Genomic DNA, 26,396 nt, shown 5'->3' with positions numbered 1-26,396 from the left:
CGTACAGGTTATGACCCTGGGTTACAGTAATCCACTGTACGTACAGGTTATGACCCCCGGTTACAGTAATACACTGTACGTACAGGTTGTGACCCCCGGTTTCAGTAATACACTGCATGTACAGGTTATAACCCTGGGTTTCAGTAATACACTGTACGTACAGGTTACATGTATGACCCTGGGTTTCAGTAATACACTGTACGTACAGGTTATGGCCCGGGTTTCAGTAATACACTGTACGTACAGGTTGTGACCCCCGGTTTCAGTAATACACTGCATGTACATGTTATAACCCTAGGTTTCAGTAATACACTGTACGTACAGGTTATAACCCCCGGTTACAGTAATACACTGAGCGTACAGGTTATAACCCCGGGTTACAGTAATCCACTGTACGTACAGGTTATGACCCCGGGTTTCAGTAATACACTGTACGTACAGGTTGTGACCCCCGGTTTCAGTAATACACTGTACGTACAGGTTATGACCCCGGGTTTCAGTAATACACTGTACGTACATGTACAGGTTATGACCCTGGGTTTCAGTATTACACTGTACGTACATGTTATGACCCCGGGTTTCAGTAATACACTGTACGTACAGGTTGTGACTCCGGGTTTAAGTAATACATTGTACGTACAGGTTGTGACCCTGGGTTTCAGTAATACACTGTATGTACAGGTTATGACCCTGGGTTCAGTAATACACTGTACGTACAGGTTATGACCCCGGGTTTCAGTAATTCACTGTACGTACAGGTTATGACCCTGGGTTTCAGTAATACACTGTACGTACAGGTTGTGACCCTGGGTTTCAGTAATACACTGTATGTACAGGTTATGACCCTGGGTTCAGTAATACACTGTACGTACAGGTTATGACCCCGGGTTTCAGTAATTCACTGTACGTATAGGTTATGACCCTGGGTTTCAGTAATACACTGTACGTACAGGTTATGACCCTGGGTTTCAGTAATACACTGTACGTACAGGTTATGACCCTGGGTTTCAGTAATACACTGTACGTACAGGTTATGACCCCGGGTTTCAGTAATACACTGTTTGTACAGGTTATGATCCTGGGTTTCAGTAATACACTGTACGTACAGGTTATGACCCCGGGTTTCAGTATTACACTGTACGTACAGGTAATGACCCCGGGTTTCAGTAATACACTCACTAGATACTGCATTCATTATAACACAAAGTGAGATTACATGGCCCCACCTTTAAAGGCTGGGCCACTTTGTTTTAGGTTGGCGGCTACTTCACCGACTAACTACGGAGGCTGGTTGTATGCTATCCAGAGAACCGTTTCTCTGGCGGGGTCTAACTTGCCTTACCCAGGGACACATCGTAACTACCCGTGCTGGACATAAACGCGGCTATAAATATATCGGGTCAATTTCGTTTGTTCAAATATGATTTTTTTTCTCCACTTTGCCGAAAATACATCTTAATTGCAACTATTCCTCAATGTCGGATTTCACTCAGAATTCGCTTGGACATTTTCCAAGCGTTACTAAGTCTCAATAATCGTTGTAAATGCTTTCCCCGTAGTTTATGATACTGTTCAGTGAGGTGTTTCTGATTTGCCGTTTGTTTAACGGCGTTACATTACTTAAACAAGACATAGCAATAAGATTGTCATTACTCCTGTGTCGGCTGTCAAATGGCGCAGCGCTCGTCCGTCTGTACAACACGCACCTCGGCTGCATGGGAAGGTGTTAAACTTTTGTCTGGAAATGAATTTTATTGCACGAGGTTCAATACTCGTGAATTTGCCTGGTACTTCTAATTTTCTCAGCTCATATTTTGAGGCTCTTTATAAGTATATAATCTGTCCTTGATTTACCGATTCTGAGTTAGAATTACGGATATGTTCATGCTAGTGTCTTCGCTTAAACTCTCCTGTCGATATGACAAAGCCTCTCTAGTTACAGACCAATTCAAACATTCTACACTATCAAATGATCCCGTAAAACCAGAGTTCATGATTAATATCTATCAAGAATTTATTTTGTCATTCAAGAACTGAAGATAATCGAGAGACAACATGAACATCAGTTAATGTCAAGAAAGGACCGAGAAGCGACCAGGTAATAACGAATACGACAGCTATTAAACTTTGGTTTGGTTTGGTTTATTTTGTTTAACGTCCTATTAACAGCTAAGGTCATTTAAGGACGGCCTCCCGTGCGTGCGACATGCATGCGTGTGTGGTGAGTGCGTATGTGTGTTTTGGGAGGCTGCGGATGTTCGTGTTAAGTCTCCTTGTGATAGGCCAGAACTTTTGCCGATTTAAAGTGCTATCTCACTGAAGCATACTGCCGAAGACACCCAGCAGCACACCCCACCCGGTCACATTATACTGACAACGGGCCAACCAGTCGTCCCACTCCAAATATGCTGAGCGATAAGCAGGAATAGCAACTACAATTTTTAAAGACTCTAGTATGTCTCGGCTAGGGGACAGAACCCAAAACCTTCCTCACAGCGGCGAACGCTCAACTAAAGGTCAAAAGTGAGACATTGTCAAGGGAGACATTAGGAAGAAGAAAGTTATCAAGAAAGAAGAGAAAAGAAAAGATCCCAAGTTTAGTCGCCTCTTACGATCATGCAATGGGGGCAGCAGGTACAATTCTTACTGGGGAATATAAAACATAAAGGTATTAAATGAAACAGCAGTAAGTGTTATGTGGAAAAGACGTAAACAGACAACGTTTATTTCCGTAAGTTTACAACTTACTGGATAATTATAACAGTATATACTATCCTACACGCGTAGTAGTAAAGTGGTAGGCAGCACAGTTGTTAACAGATTCGGACCAGCATAGATGTTAACAGAAATGAAAAATAGCTAGAATAGATGTAGTCAGAAATATTTGGTAGAATAGATGTAGTCATAAGTAGTTGGTTAATAGCTGAAGTCGGAAGTATTTGGTAGAATAGATGTAGTCATAAGTATTTGGTTAATAGCTGAAGTCGGAAGTATTTGGTAGAATAGATGTAGTCATAAGTATTTGGTTAATAGCTGAAGTCGGAAGTATTTGGCAGAGTAGATGTAGTCATAAGTATTTGGTTAATAGCTGAAGTCGGAAGTATTTGGTAGAATAGATGTAGTCATAAGTATTTGGTTAATAGCTGAAGTCGGAAGTATTTGGTAGAATAGATGTTGTTTTGATAAAAATAGATGCAGTCAGGTTAATTTGATAAATATATGTAGTCGGAAGTATTTGGTAGAATAGATTAAGTCGGAAATATTTGGTAAAGAATATGTAATCAGAAGTAAGTATTTGTAGAATAGAAAATACTCCGCCATAAAGGGTGACTAACGACACATGATGGCATACACATGTATGACGACACATATCATGTATGACGTCATAAACATTCATGACGAAATAGTACATGCATGACGTCATAAACATGTATGACGATATAAACATATATGACGACATATTACATGTATGGCGACATATTACATGTATGACGATTTATTACATTTTTACCAGTGAAATATCAAAAATTATTCATTCTATCAAAATGATATTTTTCACTAGTGAAAAATATCTCTTGCTGATTTGACCAATCAAATTAATGATTAGAAAATACCAAAATAATTGACCAATCAGAAAGCCCGACATATATGTCAGCACCTGGACAGGGGAAACTACTTTTTTTTGTTTACAAATTATCGCTGTAGTCCTAGTTAGCATACGGGGTAGGGTTTTCGTTGATAAAAAATGTAATAAACAGAATATCTAACAGTGTCTTCAGTAAAACCAAATATATTTCACTCGTGTGGCTAATATTTTGATATTTTTCACTCGTGCTGCGCACTCGTGAAAAATATCAAAATATTAGCCCCACTCGTGAAATATATTTGGTATTACTAAAGACACTGTTAGATATCCTCTATATATTACATATATGACGATATATTACACATATGGCTATATATTACACATATGGCGATATATTACATGTATGGCGATATATTACATGTATGGCGATATTTTACATGTATGGCGATATATTACACATATGGCGATATATTACATGTATGGCGATATATTACATGTATGGCGATATATTACACGTATGGCGATATATTACACATATGGCGATATATTACATGTATGGCGATATATTACACGTATGGCGATATATTACACATATGGCGATATATTACATGTATGACGATATATTACACATATGGCGATATATTACACGTATGGCGATATATTACACGTATGGCGATATATTACACGTATGGCGATATATTACACATATGGCGATATATTACACGTATGGCGATATATTAAATGTATGGCGATATATTACACGTATGGCGATATATTACATGTATGACGATATATTACATGTATGACGACATATTACATATATGACATGTTCTATATTGGAATTCACGTGAATAATTAAGAACCGATTTCATTAACGTGCAATAACTTAGGGTATATTTGTGATCTCACAATTTTACAAAGGAAAGCATTGTTGGATTTCAGGAGGAAATGAGTAAAGAAACTTTCCTTAAATTCTGTAATGATTTCTTAAGGATACTTTTACATGAAGGAATTCCATAAGGTAAGGAATAAACCTGTACTAAAATCTAGTATGTGTTGTATTATCCATGATACCGTCAAATGGAATACAAGATAAATGTGTATAAATTATGTTTGTATAGATAAGGTGTCTGTACTTAATCTCCCAAACAACAGTTGGGAGAGTACTCCACTCCCCCGACTTCCGGGTAAACCATTAACGCCCGTCGCTCCAGAAATATTCGGGATACCTATTGTTTGTAACAGATGGAGGGTAAAGGAGGAGCAATTATCACACCCCTTCACCGACGTTACGGAGGAGAAAAAACATATGGTGACAGTGGAACCTCTAACCTTTAACAATTTGTTTTATTATTTCCCATAGAACACGAAAGCGAGCGGTAGATGTGACGTCATTGATGATAACGTGACCACACGACCTTCGACTGACGGGGTTAGACGAACGCTTGTTACGTCGAAGAGAAAGCATGCAGTAAGCACATGGGTAAACCATACTGCTGTCTTCAAGGACACACTTACTATACATGCAGATTTCATATCTAAACCATAAAGCCGAGAATGTAACAAACTCACAGATCAGGGCCGTCAGTAATTGTTCCTAACGGTGATAACTCTTGTAACGGTGTATCGCCATTCGACGAGAAATGGCGACGGAGTCAGGGTGTTACCCTGAATGTGCAAGTGATTTCTTAACTTGTACAGAAACGCCCTGTCTAAAAATACATAAAGGTATCAAATTAAGTGCATACAGAACAAGTGATGGACACCTCTGATTGTGTTGCCTTATCCGCACCAAAAGCCTGGCAATACTTTCGGAATGGTATTTGAAGGACATTCTAAGATATCTCGGTGTTTTTGATAGGTTCAGTGTGTACCATGCTATATTATCTTGTATGTGTAATTACCCCTCGGACGTCTCCCCTCTAATTACATTTAACCTTGAATAGTCACCTTCACTTGTCCAAATTCGTGTATTACACAATGTTACATTACTTTGCCGACAAACCTAAGCCTGTGTATTCGCCGTGATTCTAATTAAGTTTATTACTTTATGAGCAATAAAATTACTTTTATCATGTATGAATTGTGATTACTTGATGACGATCAAACAAGCCACATTCTTAAGTAGTCGATAACTTAGCCGAGTGGTCATTACTCTCACACCAGAGGGATATAAACTACCACTAACGCCTAACTTTATGGTTTACTTTAGCCATCTCGTGTCAGGACAGCGATTAACAGTATATTTTGACTCTATGTAGACGGTGTTTAGACTTGTATGTTATTTGTTTTCTAATGTTACGATAAATACTTCAAACGATACACCTATAAAAATATATACAGCGCACTCATTCGATTAGCCAAAATGTAGACCTAGTTTAATTATAATGACGTATTCCGTCGGCGAATTTGGAAGTGTATTGATATTGTACAGTTTACATCGATGACTGTCAACTGTAAGGAAACTCGATCGTTTTACAAATCTTGCCATTAGCAACACGTGATACTTCTAATTGACACACAATAAGTGTACATCAGCTATATATCTATATCATATCAAATGATCCCCTACTTTTCCTACAATAACGGATTACTCCCATCTTCTGTGATGTTCATTTCACACGGTAATTCAGTTAATAGACAGCAAGGTTTACGCATTAGAATAGACTTATACATCCGAATGGCTTTATACCTCAACTTGATTATCACACCTAATTTATAGTATATAATGAGTAGGTAAACATGACAGTAAACCTTGTCATATACGACCCTCCAAGGGAGGCAATAAAATGGTCGCATACGACAGGTGGTCTCTTAATCCAGGTTCAGGTAACTATTGTAGATAGCATTGGGAGGGGGAGATATGGACACGTACATATGTATGATTGATAAGGACGAAAATGAACATAAAACCGGACATGGGATATGGCTATATATATATATTCCGAGCCGGTCCAGTATTTATAAAAGATTAGACGTGATACTCTAAGTAACGATATTCCTCGGCAACATCAGCGGAACTATTGTAGCACTGGATCGGACAGAGTCACTGTCAGGAACATCCGAAGGTTCAAGTGACTTTGTCTCCCGTCTATTACCTCATCGTCTATCTTCTATTTTTACCCTATCTTTTCAGGCACTGAAGATAATTAATGTTTTAGTTCGCTTTACTGGCGACCAATCATTTTGATTCTGTGTAAAGGTAACTCGTTAGACATCTCCGTGATTATATATAGGCTCAAGATAGTGACCGTGACGTAAAAGATGGGGTCACGGTTGACTGGAACGACTGGTGGTACTGTATCAACTGTACCATCGCCATCAAAAACAAAACACAATTGTTAATATGTCGTATATCGTGGTGTCAAAGGTCACAGGAAGTGTTTGGGTATCCCGTATCTAGTTTTGTGTCTGTCAGGAACTGTTACCCAGCACATAAAGTGTTGAATATTCCATATCAACAAAGATCAGCTCTCAAATAGAAACCAGACATCACAAAGATGAATAAGTAATAAACAGCTCTCAAATAAAAACCCGCCACCACAGATATCAATAAATAATGAACAGTTCCCAAATAGAAACACGGCATCACAAAGTTTGTTTTCCCCATTTGAAGAAATACTGACGATCATTTACTAAGTCGAAACCTTGTACTGTAATGTATTCCGCCCGTAGTTGACATCTATCTTAGAAATCGCGCTATCTAGTTGGACACCATGACTTAGGGAAGTAGGAATGCTACTAACGAGAAAGTGAAAACTCGCTTACTGCCATTACCTGTGACGTCGTTAGTATAGCAGCTGGTGTAGAACATATGCCATTGTCCTTTATTTCAAGTTCAGAAGGGCAATTACTTTTATTGGTAAGACCATGGTAATAAATGTTTCTCAGGAGCGGACAACAGTTTGTTTCCATGGTAATACCTGTTGCTCAGGAGAGGACACCAGTTTGTTTCCATGGTAATACCTGTTGCTCAGGAGAGGACAACAGTCTGTTTCCATGGTAATACTAGGTGGTCATGCGATTAACACAGTTTGTTCCCCGTGGTAATACCAATCGGTCAGGAGATTTTGCATAAATGCGTACCAGAAATCATCAAACTACGAGTAAATCCTTTCCGTTAAAGCTTGCAGAACGCAAACATATGTTTTTAGAAAAAAATCGTATCTTAAACAGCACTCTTGAGCAAGACAAAATTCACAGAAATATAGATAGTAAAGCATGGGACAAATACTAAACGGACGGTTGTTAACTTATTGAAGCTGAGCATGTTCCCCAGACTGTAATAGACAGGTCTATTATAAAAGGCGAAAGGGTCCTTCATCTATTTCTTAATGCTGACTTTGAAAACTACTCAGATACTACTAGCACAGTTAATTGGTATAAGAAGAAATATAAAAATTGTATTCTACATCATTTTCGCCCGTCTAGATCTCCTAAGTAATACAAGTGAATACTAAAATAGTTCAGAAGAAATTTTGTTACAAAAGAGAAATGCATTAACCATCTTTACCCTTTGCGATGAAAGATCATCAAAACCATGTATATTATTCTTAATCGGTGCTATTATCCTTACGAATACTTAACAATTTTATTTATTCCCTTTACAAATATAGATAATCAAAATTACAATACATATATAACACAATAACGGTGTTCACAATAGATACATTAACCAACTTATTATGAATGACAAACAGTGGGAAATATAAATCGAAGAAATGTGCACGATTCTTTTAGCAAGACAGTTTTTTTAATCGCGTGGTTCAATTCATTTTGGTTGACTATGATTGAGGCCGCTTTACGAGGTACCGGAAATGATAACACACAACAAGTAGTTCATAGTTGTTTTATGTTATATCTATAAATATATACATACATACATGTATATAGATTTCTATCAATTTATTGCTTCTTGTTTGTTATGATTTGTAATTAATTGCAATGTTTCCACACATTTCCGAAATTGTCAGTTTTACATATCAATTAGCGGCATTTCACATTAGGTCATACCTTTACACCCAAACTGTTATTGTGAATGAAAACACGTTGATCCAAAAGAGGACAATTTATCCTCAAAATATTTTTTCTGTCATGGTATTTCTTTCACTCGAGTTAGTTATGTTTTAAATGTTACAAAAATATCAGCTTTAACAATGAACACTTGCATGGTGTGTAACCTCTGTAACATACAGCCCCTCCCTGGACTAGTCAGTGTGTAACCTCTGTAACATACAGCCCCTCCCTGGACTAGCCAGTGTGTAACCTCTGTAACATACAGCCCCTCCCTGGACTAGTCAGTGTGTAACCTCTGTAACATACAGCCCCTCCCTGGACTAGTCAGTGTGTAACCTCTGTAACATACAGCCCCTCCCTGGACTAGCCAGTGTGTAACCTCTGTAACATACAGCCACTCCCTGGACTAATCAGTGTGTAACCTCTGTAACATACAGCCACTCCCTGGACTAATCAGTGTGTAACCTCTGTAACATACAGCCACTCCCTGGACTAGCCAGTGTGTAACCTCTGTAACATACAGCCCCTCCCTGGACTAGTCAGTGTGTAACCTCTGTAACATACAGCCCCTCCCTGGACTAGTCAGTGTGTAACCTCTGTAACATACAGCCCCTCCCTGGACTAGTCAGTGTGTAACCTCTGTAACATACAGCCCCTCCCTGTACTAATCAGTGTGTAACCTCTGTAACATACAGCCCCTCCCTGGACTAGTCAGTGTGTAACCTCTGTAACATACAGCCCCTCCCTGGACTAGTCAGTGTGTAACCTCTGTAACATACAGCCACTCCCTGGACTAATCAGTGTGTAACCTCTGTAACATACAGCCACTCCCTGGGCTAATCAGTGTGTAACCTCTGTAACATACACCCCCTCCCTGGACTAGCCAGTGTGTAACCTCTGTAACATACAGCCACTCCCTGGACTAATCAGTGTGTAACCTCTGTAACATACAGCCACTCCCTGGGCTAATCAGTGTGTAACCTCTGTAACATACAGCCACTCCCTGGACTAATCAGTGTGTAACCTCTGTAACATACAGCCACTCCCTGGACTAATCAGTGTGTAACCTCTGTAACATACACCCCCTCCCTGGACTAGCCAGTGTGTAACCTCTGTAACATACAGCCCCTCCCTGGACTAGTCAGTGTGTAACCTCTGTAACATACAGCCCCTCCCTGGACTAGTCAGTGTGTAACCTCTGTAACATACAGCCCCTCCCTGGACTAGCCAGTGTGTAACCTCTGTAACATACAGCCACTCCCTGGACTAGCCAGTGTGTAACCTCTGTAACATACAGCCCCTCCCTGGACTAGCCAGTGTGTAACCTCTGTAACATACAGCCCCTCCCTGGACTAGCCAGTGTGTAACCTCTGTAACATACAGCCCCTCCCTGGACTAGTCAGTGTGTAACCTCTGTAACATACAGCCCCTCCCTGGACTAGCCAGTGTGTAACCTCTGTAACATACAGCCCCTCCCTGGACTAGTCAGTGTGTAACCTCTGTAACATACAGCCCCTCCCTGGACTAGTCAGTGTGTAACCTCTGTAACATACAGCCCCTCCCTGGACTAATCAGTGTGTAACCTCTGTAACATACAGCCCCTCCCTGGACTAATCAGTGTGTAACCTCTGTAACATACAGCCACTCCCTGGACTAGCCAGTGTGTAACCTCTGTAACATACAGTCCCTCCCTGGACTAGCCAGTGTGTAACCTCTGTAACATACAGTCCCTCCCTGGACTAGCCAGTAATGTCAGGAATAGAAATATAGAAACTTAGGAGGGAAAGTTAGGAAAATGTCAATCTTTGTTTTACGGCCCCTTCAAGAACCGGTCAGTAATGTCAGGGTTAAAAATATAGAAACTCAGGAGAAGTTAGGAAAATATATACCTGTATCAAACAGCTCCTTCCTGGACTAGTCAGTTATCAGTTATGTCAGGGATAGAAATATGTAAGCTTATGAGGGAAAGTTAGTCAAATGTAAACCTGTATCATACAGACCCTCCATGGTCCAGTCAGTAATGTCAGGGATAATTTAGACACGCAGGAGGGAAAGTTAGAGGGGGAGGCACCATACCTTAACCCCGGAACATTCTGAAAGTTTGGTAATTTTGAAAGAACATAATTTAACTTTGTACATTCTGAAACGGTGCCACGACTGTTTCCAACTTTCCAACTTTTTCAAATTTTATTTCATTTCTCTTCACAAAATTAGATGTACAGAGACAACTGAGCCAATGGCTATGCTGTTCATAGTGCGTCAGTAATGAACGAAAAAATGTTCAGCTCTATAGACCAATTACATGAAAATATGACAATACCTTAAAACAAAAATCTTAAACAACACTGCAGAGCTCTGAGGCATGTCGGACTCAGTCTAAACACTTGCGTAATGGATCAATCTCGTTATTTAACGACTCATTTTAAGTAAAACATTATGACTGATAACTTTTAAAATGGACAGAGTCGAAATAAGAATAATTATTGAGAGTGTTTTCATGCAATCTACGGTACAGCTCAACAGAAGACTATAGTGAAGTGTTTACGAAATATTACGAAAAAGGAAATCCACAAATTCTAAATAATTCGGCAATTTATTTATTATTTCTGTCGCTTTTACTTCACTAATTTATCATTACATAATACGTCTGACGAGTTATAAAACTCCTGTTTGACTTTCTGTATCGATTCATCAATGGTTTAAAAGCATTTCCTTTCTTCGTTTCTGTAGTAATCAATGCATACAAAATGTATTTATGGCATAACATATGTTATTTGTTCTGCAATACCACATTTAATTAAGACAACATGCAATCTATATTACTGTGGAAACGCTATACTGACGTCATATACCTGAATGGTACACATACATGGCTTCGTCGATATAAAGACGAGACATTAAAATCACTTACTTCTGGAGTTATAAATAAAATCTTTTTGTTCACGCCTCGATGTTTTATTGAATTCAATAAACTCGTTTTCTAATTGAATATGAATGAAAAAAAGGCGATCAATTAATTCAGTATGACATGAACATTGTATATAATTATAACATCGGGGATAAGATACGTTATCGATAGTAACAGGGTCAGACTGTATATTAGAAGGTGTTGAAATGTTTATCTTTTGTACAATCAATGGATACAGTTTAGAACAATCGTCACCGAGTGATAAGATCATTCTAAAGGAAACATTGCTAGTCACCTGGGTGGTACGTCCATCACGTGAGGTCAGGAAGGTCGACAACGATACATCAGTATTGTACCCGGGATACACGTGCATTTCACGTGCCTGTGGAGACTAAGGAGGAGTGTGATACTCGTTACCAGTTAATGGTACGAACATCCCTGTGTGTGTAAATCACTATTGACAGTTACTAATGGCGCCGGTAAGGTATCTGTATATACATTTACATGGCAACAACATTTAAATGGTTTTCAATATCAGATTTGACAGTAAAATTAACGACGTCTAAGATACGGGGCACTTGCTACCTGTAAATAACTCATTTGTAAGTGTTTCAGTCTTTGTGGGGTACAAACTTCTCCAGATAAATTAGTATCATAGCCTTTACTAGATAAGGTCAATTGTGCAGACAAGCATCTGACCACAATCTTACATTAAACAGTGATGGATTCCTGTGCACAATTTCCTCCAGTAAACTTCATTAACTAAATGTTACGAACATGCACTCAGCCACTTGAGCAGGCCATGTCTTTAAGTAAATCAAACATTTCCTAATTTTGCATTAGTGCGGAAATTAACGTAAAGCACTTTTGCAGCACTTATCGTGTTGTTAAAACAGCGAAAAAGCGTTTAAAGCACAGACTGTTCTAAAACCAACACTAACGTGTCTTAAAAGCAAATACCATTCTTAAACCAATAATAACGTGTCTTAACAACAAACAAAGTGTTTTAAAGATCAGTACTTACTTGTCTTAACAACTTACAGATTGTTATAAAACCAGTACTTACTTGTCTTAACAACTTACAGATTGTTATAAAACCAATACTAACTTGTCTTAACATACAGATTGTTATAAAACCAATACTAACTTGTCTTAACATACAGATTGTTATAAAACCACTACTAACTTGTCTTAACATCTTACAGATTGTTATACAACCAGTACTAACTTGTCTTAACAACATACAGATTGTTATACAACCAGTACTAACTTGTCTTAACATCTTACAGATTGTTATAAAACCAGTACTAACTGGTCTTAACAACATACAGATTGTTATAAAACCAGTACTAACTGGTCTTAACATACAGATTGTTATAAAACCAGTACTAACTTGTCTTAACAACTTACAGATTGTTATAAAACCAGTACTAACTGGTCTTAACAACATACAGATTGTTATAAAGTCAATACTAATTTAATAAATACTCTTACTTAATGAACAGACTGCTCTAAAACCAATGCCAGCGTGTTTTAACAGCAAATAGATTGTTCTCGAACCAATACTAACTTGTCTTAACAGAAAAGTTGGCGCTCCCTGAGTACTTACTGCACGTTAATTTGTAACAGTTAATATGTCTTAACAGCAAAGGTGTTGTTCCGTCCTTACTGTACGCTAAGTGATTGGTCTTAGTTCATGTGTTCCAAAAGCTGGGGAGCCTTTTGTATCTTTTGTGCTTTTATAATTGCACGTGACTCAAAAGCTGGTGTCTGTCTTAAGCATCCAGTAACCACAGCTAACTGGTGTTTTTGTCAGTGTAACGAATGAAAACAAATCGAATTGATAAAAGTGAATACCAGCTAACTTTTCATTCTTGTCACAGTAAGTTGTATCTAGACAGACTTTAGTTACCGAATTGACGACACACATACTGTACCAATACCGGGTGATATAGCTATCTAAAAAACGAGGCGGGATATATTTGTCTTTTTCCTCCTCAACTAAAAAAAACAAAAAAAAACCAAAAAATTAAATCTTTACCGACAAGATAAAATCTTCACGTCAGAGTGTTTACTACCTAATTGATTTAAAAGGCAGAGAGACATTTGCTTTTGGATGCTCAGCGAGTTTTGAAGTGTTGCTACTTTAAAACTAATTTCCTCTGAATGAATGTGTAGGGTCTATGTTTCTTACTTTACGTCATTCCTATCTGGCTAAATAGGAGTCAGATAGAAGGCCGTTAATCCCGACAAGTGTTACCTCCGTCGCCCAGGAAGACTAAACTATCGCGATCTGGACAGAACTATTTCGTCTATGTGTAACTTACCCCCAGTAATGTGTTATCAGCATCCATCAACGTGTCAAAACATTCAATCTATCCTTATCGCCACAATCACAAGCCAGAACCACCAATCGACCGTAATGGTCTCTGCTACGTAACTTATACCGGCACCATCAACAGGTGTGTAAATACCCATCAAAGTGTATCGTCTTGTGGTCAAGAGCATCATCTGTCGGTGAACCTTGACCTAATTTGCATAAAGCAGCAAAGGTAGCAATTCTTGATGATGTGATACCTCAGTGTAGGGGATGACATGTCAAATCTCAAATTCTCAAATCACGCTATCTTATTTACGCATGGTCCAGGTTTTCAAACAATGATTATAGCGAGTCATTTGTACCACCTAAAATATGATACATAAACAATAATGTATAATAGTGACAAATGGATGATTGCGGTATCTGGACCTCAGATGGCGTTCGATCTCATTCCTTCCCTACAGAGTGAATGTATTTTTAACACAGCAAAATATCTGAGACGTTACACAAATTGTCGTTCTAAGATAATATTGATCTCTTTTGACCTATCAGTTGTGGCTCCAAATACTGACATGTTTAACAGAACAAGCAGGGAGCTTCAAACAGGCCAGAGCAATGGCAATAGCCTTTTGTCTGTCTTGTTCGGGCTTCGGACCCTATCAAAGTATTACACGTGACGAAAAGTTTAACTGGTGTATATCAAACTATCTACATTGTCCATATCTCTATTGTAATGTACACGGGAAATAAAGTTTGTTTGGATATTTTTAGAGTGACAATAAATTCTACTTTATGAACATAACCTTTGAATAATTGAATGTCCCTATTATTATATAATCGACCTGTATGTATACGTCACGGTAACGTCATACTGCTGTTACTGCCTTGCATATTATTCCAAGGCAGGGATCTTGTTACCTTGCTGGCCCAGTCGTGTATCTTACAATAAAAGATCTATATTCAGAACCATCTATATCAGGATATGGACCGGCATATATTTTCTTACGCATGCAAGTCGAATTCTACAAATAGCATGATATAACATTGAATGACGTCGAACGTCATCAAAGTGTCGTTAATGTACGTATCATGTGGAATGCAGCAAAACAATTAAAAAAAACTGGGAATGATTATCTGTTGTATCTAGATGCACAGAAAGTGGTGGCCGTCTGCCAGCAACTCCCTCGTATTAACACAAGGACAAGATAATTACACAATTAGCGACCTGTCATCATTAACACACTACACATGGTAATAGTGATGTGTGCCTCGTTATCACGATGGTCAGTGCGGCTCAGCAGAACATTATCTGACAGGTAAATCGTGTTTATCTCACCTACATCACACAGGTGTGCAAACCACGCAGAAGCTTCGTCATGGCTTATAAAGGACATACTCGTGAACAATGAACGCAGTATAAAGCGGAATGAAACCATTGCAAACTGTTCAAATCAAATGATAAAACGGCATGGATTTCAGTAACAATACAACCATGCATCCCTCTCCGTTCTCGACAGACAAACGTTTTTTTATAAAACGGATGAAAAATTGAACTCGAAATAAGGATAATAATGTCAATCTTAATTAACAAATTAATAAATCTTCCTTTTGTTTTCTCTTACTTTCAGATAATCCGTCCATCCAACGTACATGTATGGTTTGCGGAGAAAATACGGCGATGATGAGTTCATTTTTTAGCCTAGTTTTACGGTTTTATATACTTGTAAAGATTATGTGTAAATTTTATGATTTTCCGGATGCGATCTGGTGTGGTAAAGATTTACAAAATATGATGGAATATGGCCTCCCGTTGGGGAATGGCTGGATTAAGAAGTGCCGGGTTTAAAGATTTGACATTGTGGTGGACACATTCCGAATTTGACCTTGTGAAGTAAAGTTTTTTTTTTATTTGACCTGTTGTGGTGATATTCCCGGGTATATATAAACGGTACCAATAAAACAGGTCTACAAAGCCAAGTTCTAACCAGAAAACACCAAGGAGTATACCGATGGCATTGACTGTGGGGTTTCGTGTTTTGCTCGTTGTAGAGAGCTCATTGAAGCATTTCAATACAAAGTTGGTTAACAAGGAAGGGAATTCGTTATGAAGTCTGGTCAGACGTTCCTGTAGACAATCCTACCTACTGTTAAATGTGTTAAACAATAGTATGTTGTTCCTGTCACAGAACGCCCGGTCAGAATATATAGTACACACCACAACTCCGTGATTATATATGATCGTTAAAAAGTCGGCTGCTGGCCTTTGAACATAGGAACACACAGAAACGTTTCCCGACTGTAAAATGGCAACTACGCTTTTGTAAAAACACAACGAAATCAAGTTAGTAAAATGATCTTCAGAACTCGGTTTTCATACACAGTTTGGTGTTGTATGCATTTAGTATAGTTATTTTATATCGGAGTTGTAGCCTTGTCTAGTACAACGAGGAGATATACCCAAATGTAAACAACACACGAATGATATATCGTTAGGAATGCTCACAAAAATGAAGCTATCAGTAAATCAGGTACATATACATAATCATATACCGGTATACGTCTTTACTGAGGAATTGTTTTATTGACAAGCACGAATCGTTCATAGTGAGGGTTACAACACAACATTTACCACACAAGGATAACGAAATAGACAAATTATAATACTGGTTCAAAATATCAAAGTTAAATCTTTATAACTATAACGTTCTTATATTTCATTCCAGTGTCAATTAAAATATTAGACCATTATTTTAGATAAATATAAAGAACACGATGATTAAACAAGTAATCCATCTGTATAGTGTCGGGGACATTACGACATATTCTAATCTCATTTCCATCGTGTAAAACAATTTCTAAACACAACGTCTCTGTTAACATTTCCAATGCTCCTATCCATTTGGTGTCCAGGCAATGCTGCGGTTCTAATATTGTTGTTAGATATGGAACGTTTATAAATCTGTCGTGGGTAGGTAAAGTGGTAGCAGACTGTGTATTGGTGGTGCGTTACCGTTTGGAACTGTAACTGTAGCCAATTTGTATTATTGATATCAGGAATGAGATACACTCGCCATTAGTAGAACCCTAACATGTGCATTGATGGCAGATCAGCGCTATATCTGTGGGTTTTCGGATATATATGTATATTGTATGATTAAATCCTGTAATTGAAATCTACATTAAGGTTTAGATACATTGTATACACATTTCCAGTATCACATGCAATATCACCTAATAGCAATTTCATTTAAGAAAGAGCTAGTTACATATGTATGTAATTACCAGTACATCAAGGTACGTTGTTCTATTTCCGCATGTTCCAATAGTACATGTCTTAAACAGAGAGTGTAAAATACACCTATACAATGTAAGTTATTATGTAAATAAAGATATCCTAAACACGCGCGTCCATATCGAACGTCTATCTCGTCGTTGTGTACGCATGCTAAATACTAAGATACATACTCAAATACTTTTTTTTTTGTGTTGTAGGCATAATCATAAGTAAAATGTCTTGTTTCCATCCTTGCAATACCTAGTTTTAGTAATTTGACATAGTCTACGTGCTAAGCACGTCTACATTGTAGTTGATAATGGCTATGGTAATATGGTATTCTACCATGTTTGCTATGCAATGACAGTTTTGATTGGTTTAAAACTATGTATTATTTTCCAATAATACATGGTATATCCTGCTACACTACACGAATCATTGTTAATTATTTCTTAAATAATGTCTAGTGTCTGTGTTAATATGACATACATTTTGTTTTACCATGACAATGGCACCGTATTTCTTTAGATGTAAAATGATAAGATCGAAATGTTTAGCTACGGGAAAGTTTGTGATATTTTATCGACCTTGACCTTTCATTATATCCTATATAAAGTCGTCGGCATCATCTTCTGTTTAGACATAGAAAGATAATATCACATACTGATGACCTTGACCTTTCCGAATGTAACCGAAAAAAACTCAGGCAACTGTTCGGTGTTAGACGAAATAAAGGCGATTTCCAACGTAACGTTGTAGGTACATGGTAACCAAGCTTGCCCTTAAACCATACCACGAAGTGATTTAGTAGGGTACGTCACACGGTAGACTATATTTCCGGTATATATAGCACTTTTCTATACAAAGTTCCTCTCTCTCACATTTTAATTAAACGAACCTTTCAATGACAACTGTGACGTCTTACGTCACAAACCATGCTACATCCCTTGTTAACGGGAACATGTGCGGTGTTTAGTTGATCGTGAATGTGGCGATTAATTGAATGGTTGCTGTTTTAACTGTGTAATGTGATTTTTGAAGGTGCTTAGGAACACCAGATTTGAGATAGATACGTATGGTGCCTGCTTACTTAACAGTCTCGAGTAAAAAAAAACAGCGATTATACAGTGAATCATATCAGTGGACCCAATTTGACTGACTCCGAAAGCGAGGAGGATTTGAACCAGAAATCTAATGAAATCCTTGAATATGAATTTTAATTTGACTATGGAGTTTAATTTCCTTATCTGAGATAGTATCAAAAGGCATAATGTTTTAGGACCCGTCTCACACAGAACACGTCTAGGCCTAGGTAAAGCACTCGAGAAATTAATGATGTCGAAAACAAGGTAGCTTTTTATTGTAAAAATTGTTTATGCCAAACAGAAGGTGTAGATATCATCAACAGAGAACAACTCGGGGAATTTAAACAAACAAGGCTGTGGGCTGCGGCTGTTATAAACTTAAAGGTTTACCAAACTGATTTATGATGAAGTATTTCAAGTTACAAGAGAGGAGTTCATTGATGACGGACAAGGTCAGACTTACAGCAATTTTCAAAAGTGTAAATTAGTAATAAATCATACAAATGTGACACATATCTTAGACTATATTTCATTTTGTTTAAACAATATGCCCGCTATATACAGCAGCATGTATCTTTACCTGTATTAATTAGCATTAATGAATTAAAAACACCAATTAAAAATGATAAGATATGCCCACTGCGTCCCAGTACATGTTTTATAAAGTTGCCCGTATAAGTACACACAACGTGAGGTTTACCTTGAACTCCGGTGACAAAATAGTATCAATTGATGGTAACTGTTGTATATATACCGCTTAAACAGTTTCAACGTCATTTTCAAAATAATTTGATATGCGTATAGAATGACAAAACGAAACTCACCCTTTTAGGAGCGTGTTCGAATCCCTCTTCCGGACAGAACTCAGCCAGATTCAGCATAAGCTGGACCTCAGAGGCCACAAAAAGAATGGTCGCGCTCCACTTGGAGCCGCGCCTCTGAGTGTCAACAGGAGGCGCTTCAAGTGACGAGTCGGAGTCGCTGACGCCATTTTCCTTGACGTCATCGTCCACCGCGTTCGAGACAGCGCTGTTAGTGCTCGTGACGTCAAAGCGACGGCACGACACAGGGGTATTATTGACGGGCGTATCCCCGTGTCCCAGTATAATAGGGATGACATCTTCATCCCTGTGGGTAGGCCGGGGGTCAAGGTTTACGATTGTGGTATTGAATTCCTGGGAGGACTCTGCATCGAGGTAGCCGGAGGCAACAACGGACAGCTCGGTGTAGGTTGTGTGACCTGGCCTCGTCATTCATATGGTTCTCTGAGAGCACACAACAATGGTCGGACAATTTACCAACCCAACAACATCGTGACACAAGTACTAGCTAGACAAACACAACACACTATCACCAATAAAACCATCGTCCCCCTACGTACAGATACGAGGCAGGCACGGTTACATTGTGCAGTTAACTTTGTAGAATGATACAATCTAAGGATTTGGAAATTCCTTCCATGAGAGTTGTTCTGGCACGCTTGTAAGGAAGGTGGTCGAGTGAGTGGTACCCACCCTCCGAACGCGTACACATGCACGTGTAGCTGGACCTATCGGAGGCGCGCTCTCCTGTGCCTCCAGGTTGTTCCTTAACGTTCGCACCTGGACGCCAAGACTCCGATACATGTATACTAGGTACCGGCTCCTCTCACAGAGTTTACCATTGTATTTTATCTTACCTATTTTTGTTACGCCGTTTTATGTTGGACAAAATACAAGTGTTTATTAGTAGTTTTTATCATCCTCGACTAACATGTTAGGGGGTTGTGCTGTTCTTTAAAATAAAATGAACCCAAACGGTACATCAGCTTCCTTCAAGTAAATTTAGAATTTATATAAAGTCGATTGGAAACAATAACCTAATAAAAGTTATAAATCGCTTCTATCCAAAACGTTTCGTTAATGTGCGACAGATATGTTATCTCCGAGAAATGTTATTCCTACACAAACTAATATCATAAAGTTAGGTATTATCAGTTTGTTAGGGAGGCCATTACCGACATTTTATATTGTATATCGCAGTCGAAACTACAATCTTAAAGCCACGTTCTTTCTTCACTTATTGCTTGTATTTTGTTTTATCAATTGATACACTGACAACTTAACCGAGACAAACTAGCAACACATGGAATGTCGACCTGTAAAATTAAGACGAGAGAAAAAAAAAAAGATCAACATGTTATTTATTTGGAGACAATTAAAAATAGAATGAAACTAATTTAAATGATAAGTTAATGATTTAAGATGTCTGACAAATTCTAGTCCGCAGATATCGTCCATGTCAGCGTGTAATCATACGGTGACCAGTGTTAAGGCACGTGCGACCTTTCCTAAGTGGTAAAGCGTGATATGTTTCTCGTGTTAATTTACCGTTATATTGTTGTACAGTTCCTAATACACTTACATGTATTGGAAATATAACATTACTGATCTAAATTGAATCTATATGCATACTACGTTCGTGAAGAGACACAATACCTTTATGTTACCACTGTGCCAACAGTATAAATGCACCCGTACGAGACTTGTTAAAAGTACAGAGATTCCAGACATACCAGACATACCTAACTACTAAAGTACCTAACCACGTGTTACCTAATTACATTGGTTTGACTAACGGGTACGCATGTTCACAGCGATCCTCCTGATTGACGTGTACGCTGCTATGTAACACAGATACGGTTTCATCATAAAGTATATAAAGTCATAATTATATGATAACATATTGTTTAATGAACCCATCTTTTTTTTCTATAAATCGGAATTACAGTTGCAGAAAACTTAAACTGATAGTATGTTGAGCATGATGCAAAACCATGCGATTTAGTGTGGTAACACAGTGATGACTGGAACAGTGTTGGTGCTACCGGAAGTGACAGGACACAACAGGAACAGACGTTCAGTACAGCAGCTCAACTTAACATTTATTCATACGATTAATATGATAAAAAAAAAAAAAACACGTTTAGGTAAATTACTTACCTTATGGAATAAACGATACATTTATCAATATCATTGTTGCACAGGAAACGTCAAGTACAAAGTACATACTATATTTTACAAATAGCCTGGATAACTTAACAGATATTTTATCTTCTGACAACACTGAAGTAAAAATAAAGAGGATACAAATCGTGAAATGATTGACAATGGATTTGTTGATTATATTGGAGGATGTTCTAACAGACTGCTGGCTTGCATTTGTGGATAAACTGAGCCCCTCCTTTACCAAGCTTATTTTTTGTTTTATACTTGGCTTTCAATGTATCAGAACAAAAACCATGCCAACTCTTTCAATACCAATAGAGCATATCGACGTACAAGCTAACTCATCCCCTCTCCCTCCAAGTCCCTAAAATTGGTCACAAAATGTTTAGAAGAACAAGACCATGGGTTCCGGAAGGGTAAGCATTGTCTGCTCAATCAACGACACCAAATCTAGGTCACGACGACACTCATCATGGAAATCTAAGGTCACGACGACACCCGCCATGGAAAACTAGGTCACGACGACACCCGCTATGGAAATCTAGGTCACGACGACACCCGCCATGGAAATCTAGGTCACGACGACACCCGCCATGGAAATCTAGGTCACGACGACACCCGCTATGGAAATCTAGGTCACGACGACACCTGCCATGGAAATCTAGGTCACGACGACACCCGCTATGGAAATCTAGGGCACGACGACACCGTTATGGAAATCTAGGTCACGACGACACCCGCCATGAAAATCTAGGTCACGACGACACCCGCTATGGAAATCTAGGTCACGACGACACCGTTATGGAAATCTAGGTCATGACGACACCCGCCATGGAAATCTAGGTCACGACGACACCCGCCATGTAAATCTAGGTCACGACGACATCCGCCATGGAAATCTAGGTCACGCCGACACCCGCTATGGAAATCTAGGTCACGCCGACACCCGCCATGGAAATCTAGGTCACGCCGACACCCGCTATGGAAATCTAGGTCACGACGACACCGTTATGGAAATCTAGGTCACGACGACACCCGCCATGAAAATCTAGGTCACGACGACACCCGCTATGGAAATCTAGGTCACGACGACACCGTTATGGAAATCTAGGTCACGACACCCTCCATGGAAATCTAGTTGACGACGACACTCGCCATGGAAATCTAGGTCACGAGGACACCCGCCATAGAAATCTAGGTCACGACGACATCAGCCATGGAAATCTAGGTCACGACACCCGCTACGGAAATCTAGGTCAAACGACGACACTCGCCATGGAAATCTAGGTCACAACGACACCCGCTATAGAAATCTAACTCATACGACGACACTCGCCATGGAAATCTAGGTGACGACGACACCCGCTATTGAAATCTAGGTCACGACGACACCCGCCATGGAAATCAATATCATGTCAAATAAGACCTAGGATGGTAACCACCAGGCATGTCAACATGCATGTTGCAACTGTATATAATTAGAAATAGAAATGAAAAATAAGGAAATTGAAATCATTACTCTTATGATAAAGTGTAGTTATAGGCTGTACCTGCTGGCTATGTTTAAAGTTAATGTCATGGTCTTAATAAAACAAGGAATTTATTGACCATGAGGAACTTGAAATCTGCTGTTTACTCAATTTTTCACTTATAACGTATTCATCTTGGACAGCTGTATGATAAGATGATTCCACCTTTGCTATTGCTAACTTTCCTTTTCTAGATAGTAACACCACTGCTTCCCCACCTTACAATGTCAGTGACAGTGATAAAGACTATTGGAAGATGTGTGGTCGACATCACGATTTCATTGGGATCCATTTCCTTCCGATATGATCCTGGTGGTTCTCTTATCACCACTATGATTCACAAATTGAGAACATTACCTTGGATTTGACTTTTATTTAGATATGTCTCTCGTAAGTCTGATAAGACTTGACATTTTAATGTATTATATGTGTGTGATTTATGTACTTTTATGTATTTAAAATGTGTGACACTTAAATAGAATATATCTTATCGTAACTTATCTTATATGCAAGGTAACATCGAAGTTGCCGGAGACGCTTACCCTGTCACAACACAAGGTTTTAATTGTACTTTAGGAAAATTTTCTATACGAATATAATTTCTATGCCATCTTTTTCTTGTTTTTAAATTAAAACTACGGTTTCTTTCACACTTTCTTACCCTCTTGTTGTAAATAAGTAAATGATTTCCAACTTTTACCAGAAACCTCAGGAACACATTTTTCCTCTAGACAGTGAGATTTTATTTGCCAAAGACGTAATATAAACGGTAATTTTTCGGATAACAATAGATCCTTGCACACGTGTATCTGTAGGATACGAATTATTGAAATTTTAATATGGAGCAAAGAATACTTTGTTGTAAAGGAGCGGATTGCCTCGAAAATTTGACATTATTAGTTGTCCGCAATGTTTGAATTACTTCTTGCCCTTTTTATATAAAGAAAAACTTGACAGCACGTCTCTAATACTTTCGTCGCTTCTTCGCGATTCTTCTGACTGTTTAATTCAAAGATTATTGAATAAAACATTCTGAAGAATCGCCAAGATGGGACGAAAGTACTAAAGGCATGTTGTCGATTTTTCTTTGTTATGTATTACTTCGTCCGTTGGGATAATTCTTAACATAATACTATATTTATTTATATAGAAAAAGTTAAAAGACTGGGAAATATGATAAGTTTTAAAACAATAGCGCTTTATATATATATATATTTATATAATCTTATTACTATTTTGTCAACTAATAACTCTGAATTTTATATATAAAAAAAAGCAAAAAAAAAAAAAAACCCAAAAAACACTGGTCTTTTTATAAAAAAACAGCTAGAACTGAGAGTAGTGCGCTTGTCTCCAGTATAATCTAATATGATGTGTGTTTATATCTGTAATGGAATCAGATTGTGGTATGGACAATATAAGTTTGAAATATCGAAATGATATCAGGTACATTATTATTGTATTATGTAATATGGAAAAGTCGATAATGATATCGTTTGTGCAGGGCCCCACCACGCCTCCATTCACAGGACGAAAGGCCCCATCACGCCTCCATTCACAGGACGAGGGGCCCCAACACCCCTCCATTCACAGGACGAAGGGTCCCACCACGCCTCCACTACAGGACGAAAGGCCCCACCACACTCTCACTCACAGGACGAGGGGCCTCACTACACTCTCATTCACAGGACGAGGGGCCTCACCACACTCTCATTCACATGACGAGGGGCCCCACCGCGCCTACATTCACAGGACGAGGGGCCTCACCACACTCTCACTCACAGGACGAGGGGCCCCACCACACTCTCACTCACAGGACGAGGGGCCTCACTACACTCTCATTCACAGGACGAGGGGCCCCACCACACTCTCACTCACATGACGAGGGGCCCCACTACACTTTCATTCACAGGACGAGGGGCACACCACACTCTCATTCACATGACGAGGGGCCTCACCACACTCTCATTCACAGAACGAGGTGCCTCACCACACTCTCACTCACAGGACGAGGGGCCCCACCGCGCCTACATTCACAGGACGAGGGGCCTCACCACACTCTCACTCACAGGACGAGGGGCCCCACCGCGCCTGCATTCACAGGACGAGGGGCCCCACCGCGCCTGCATTCACAGGACGAGGGGCCCCACCACACTCTCATTCACAGGACGAGGGGCCTCACCACACTCTCACTCACAGGACGAGGGGCCCCACCACACTCTCACTCACAGGACGAGGGGCCAACCACGCCTCCATTTACAGGGCGAGGGGCCTCACCACTCTCTCATTCACAGGGCGAGGGGCCCCACCACACTCTCATTCACAGGACGAGGGGCCTCACCACACTCTCACTCACAGGACGAGGGGCCTCACCACACTCTCACTCACAGGACGAGGGGCCTCACCACACTCTCACTCACAGGACGAGGGGCCCCACCACACTCTCACTCACAGGACGAGGGGCCTCACAACACTCTCACTCACAGGACGAGGGACCCACCACACTCTCACTCACAGGACGAGGGGCCCCACCACACTCTCACTCACAGGATGAGGGGCCCCACCACACCCTCATTCACAGGACGAGGGGCCCCACCACACTCTCACTCACAGGACGAGGGGCCCCACCACACTCTCACTCACAGGACGAGGGCCCCCACCACACTCTCACTCACAGGACGAGGGGCCCAAACACGCCTCCATTCACAGGACGAGGGGCCCCACCACGCCTCCATTCACAGGACGAGGGGCCTCACCACGCCTCCATTCACAGGACGAGGGGCCTCACCACACTCTAACTCACAGGACGAGGGGCCCCACCACACTCCCACTCACTGGACGAGACAACAGGTGTTGGATCTATGCTATCGGAGAATTAAAATAAGATGTCGATATCTGATCTCCAGACTAATAAGATGCTGGTCTGTCACAAGCTTCGGTATATTTTACAGAAACAATATCATTATTATCTTATTTAATAACGGTTACGAAGCAACAAGGTATGATTTAATAATGATAATTTGAAACGAAAATGCTCTCCTATGAAAATAATAATTGGAAATGTTTTATTTTCTTATAAACATATATCTGAAATAGCATTATTTAATGACGCTGTTGGGCAGTCCTTGGTTCGTTTTGGATTATATAATAGCTTATGACGGTACTGCTGTTCGACCAATTACTGCGGAATAAGACAAAAAGAGCTGCATTGTAGATGGGGATCAATGTTTAAATACTGCACTTTACCTGGGATTTTAAAGGTGGATGCACCTCCTATATAGCAAGATTTACTTTTACATGAAACGTTTACTGTATGTGCATTCACTTTAAAATGGATCTGCTGGCAAAGCAATCATTGTTTTCACGCCCACAACACACAAAACGGAAAATTAATCATAATCAGGCTCATCTGATTGCCTACTGTTACACTATACAAATCAGCCTTAGGAAATGAGTGTGTTTCAGTCATCCCGCACGCGCTACACCTGGAGTGTAGGTACAATGTATATATATTGTTACAAAAACAGGTATGATTATCTAGTGTTTTGTTTTAAAGTTGTTAAACATTGACCCAGACTTTACAAAAAATAGAATCACAGAGAAACGAAACAGCCGTAAGATTTTGGGGTCGTCGTCGATGATATAGAAGACGCTTGCCCATTCGGGGCGCCTGGTCTTGTTCTCGCTGTAT

The 26,396-nt window shown here is 39.5% G+C and overlaps 1 protein-coding gene across 1 annotated transcript in view; it reads right to left on the bottom strand.

Annotated features, from left to right (window-relative positions):
- LOC117337676 (sodium-dependent noradrenaline transporter-like) overlaps window positions 1–19,681 on the bottom strand; it is a 71,515-nt gene extending 51,834 nt beyond the window's left edge. The window contains exon 1 of the mRNA XM_033898772.1: window positions 19,014–19,681. Within this exon, the coding sequence (XP_033754663.1) occupies window positions 19,014–19,442 (429 nt within the window). The 5' untranslated portion in view covers window positions 19,443–19,681. The remainder of the gene's footprint in view (window positions 1–19,013) is intronic.
- Window positions 19,682–26,396: the final 6,715 nt, after the last annotated feature.

This window comes from Pecten maximus, chromosome 11 (assembly GCF_902652985.1).
Source record: "Pecten maximus chromosome 11, xPecMax1.1, whole genome shotgun sequence".
NCBI lineage: Eukaryota > Metazoa > Mollusca > Bivalvia > Pectinida > Pectinidae > Pecten > Pecten maximus.
Note: the sequence above shows the minus strand (reverse complement) of the source record. Positions and strands in the feature narration are given on the sequence as shown.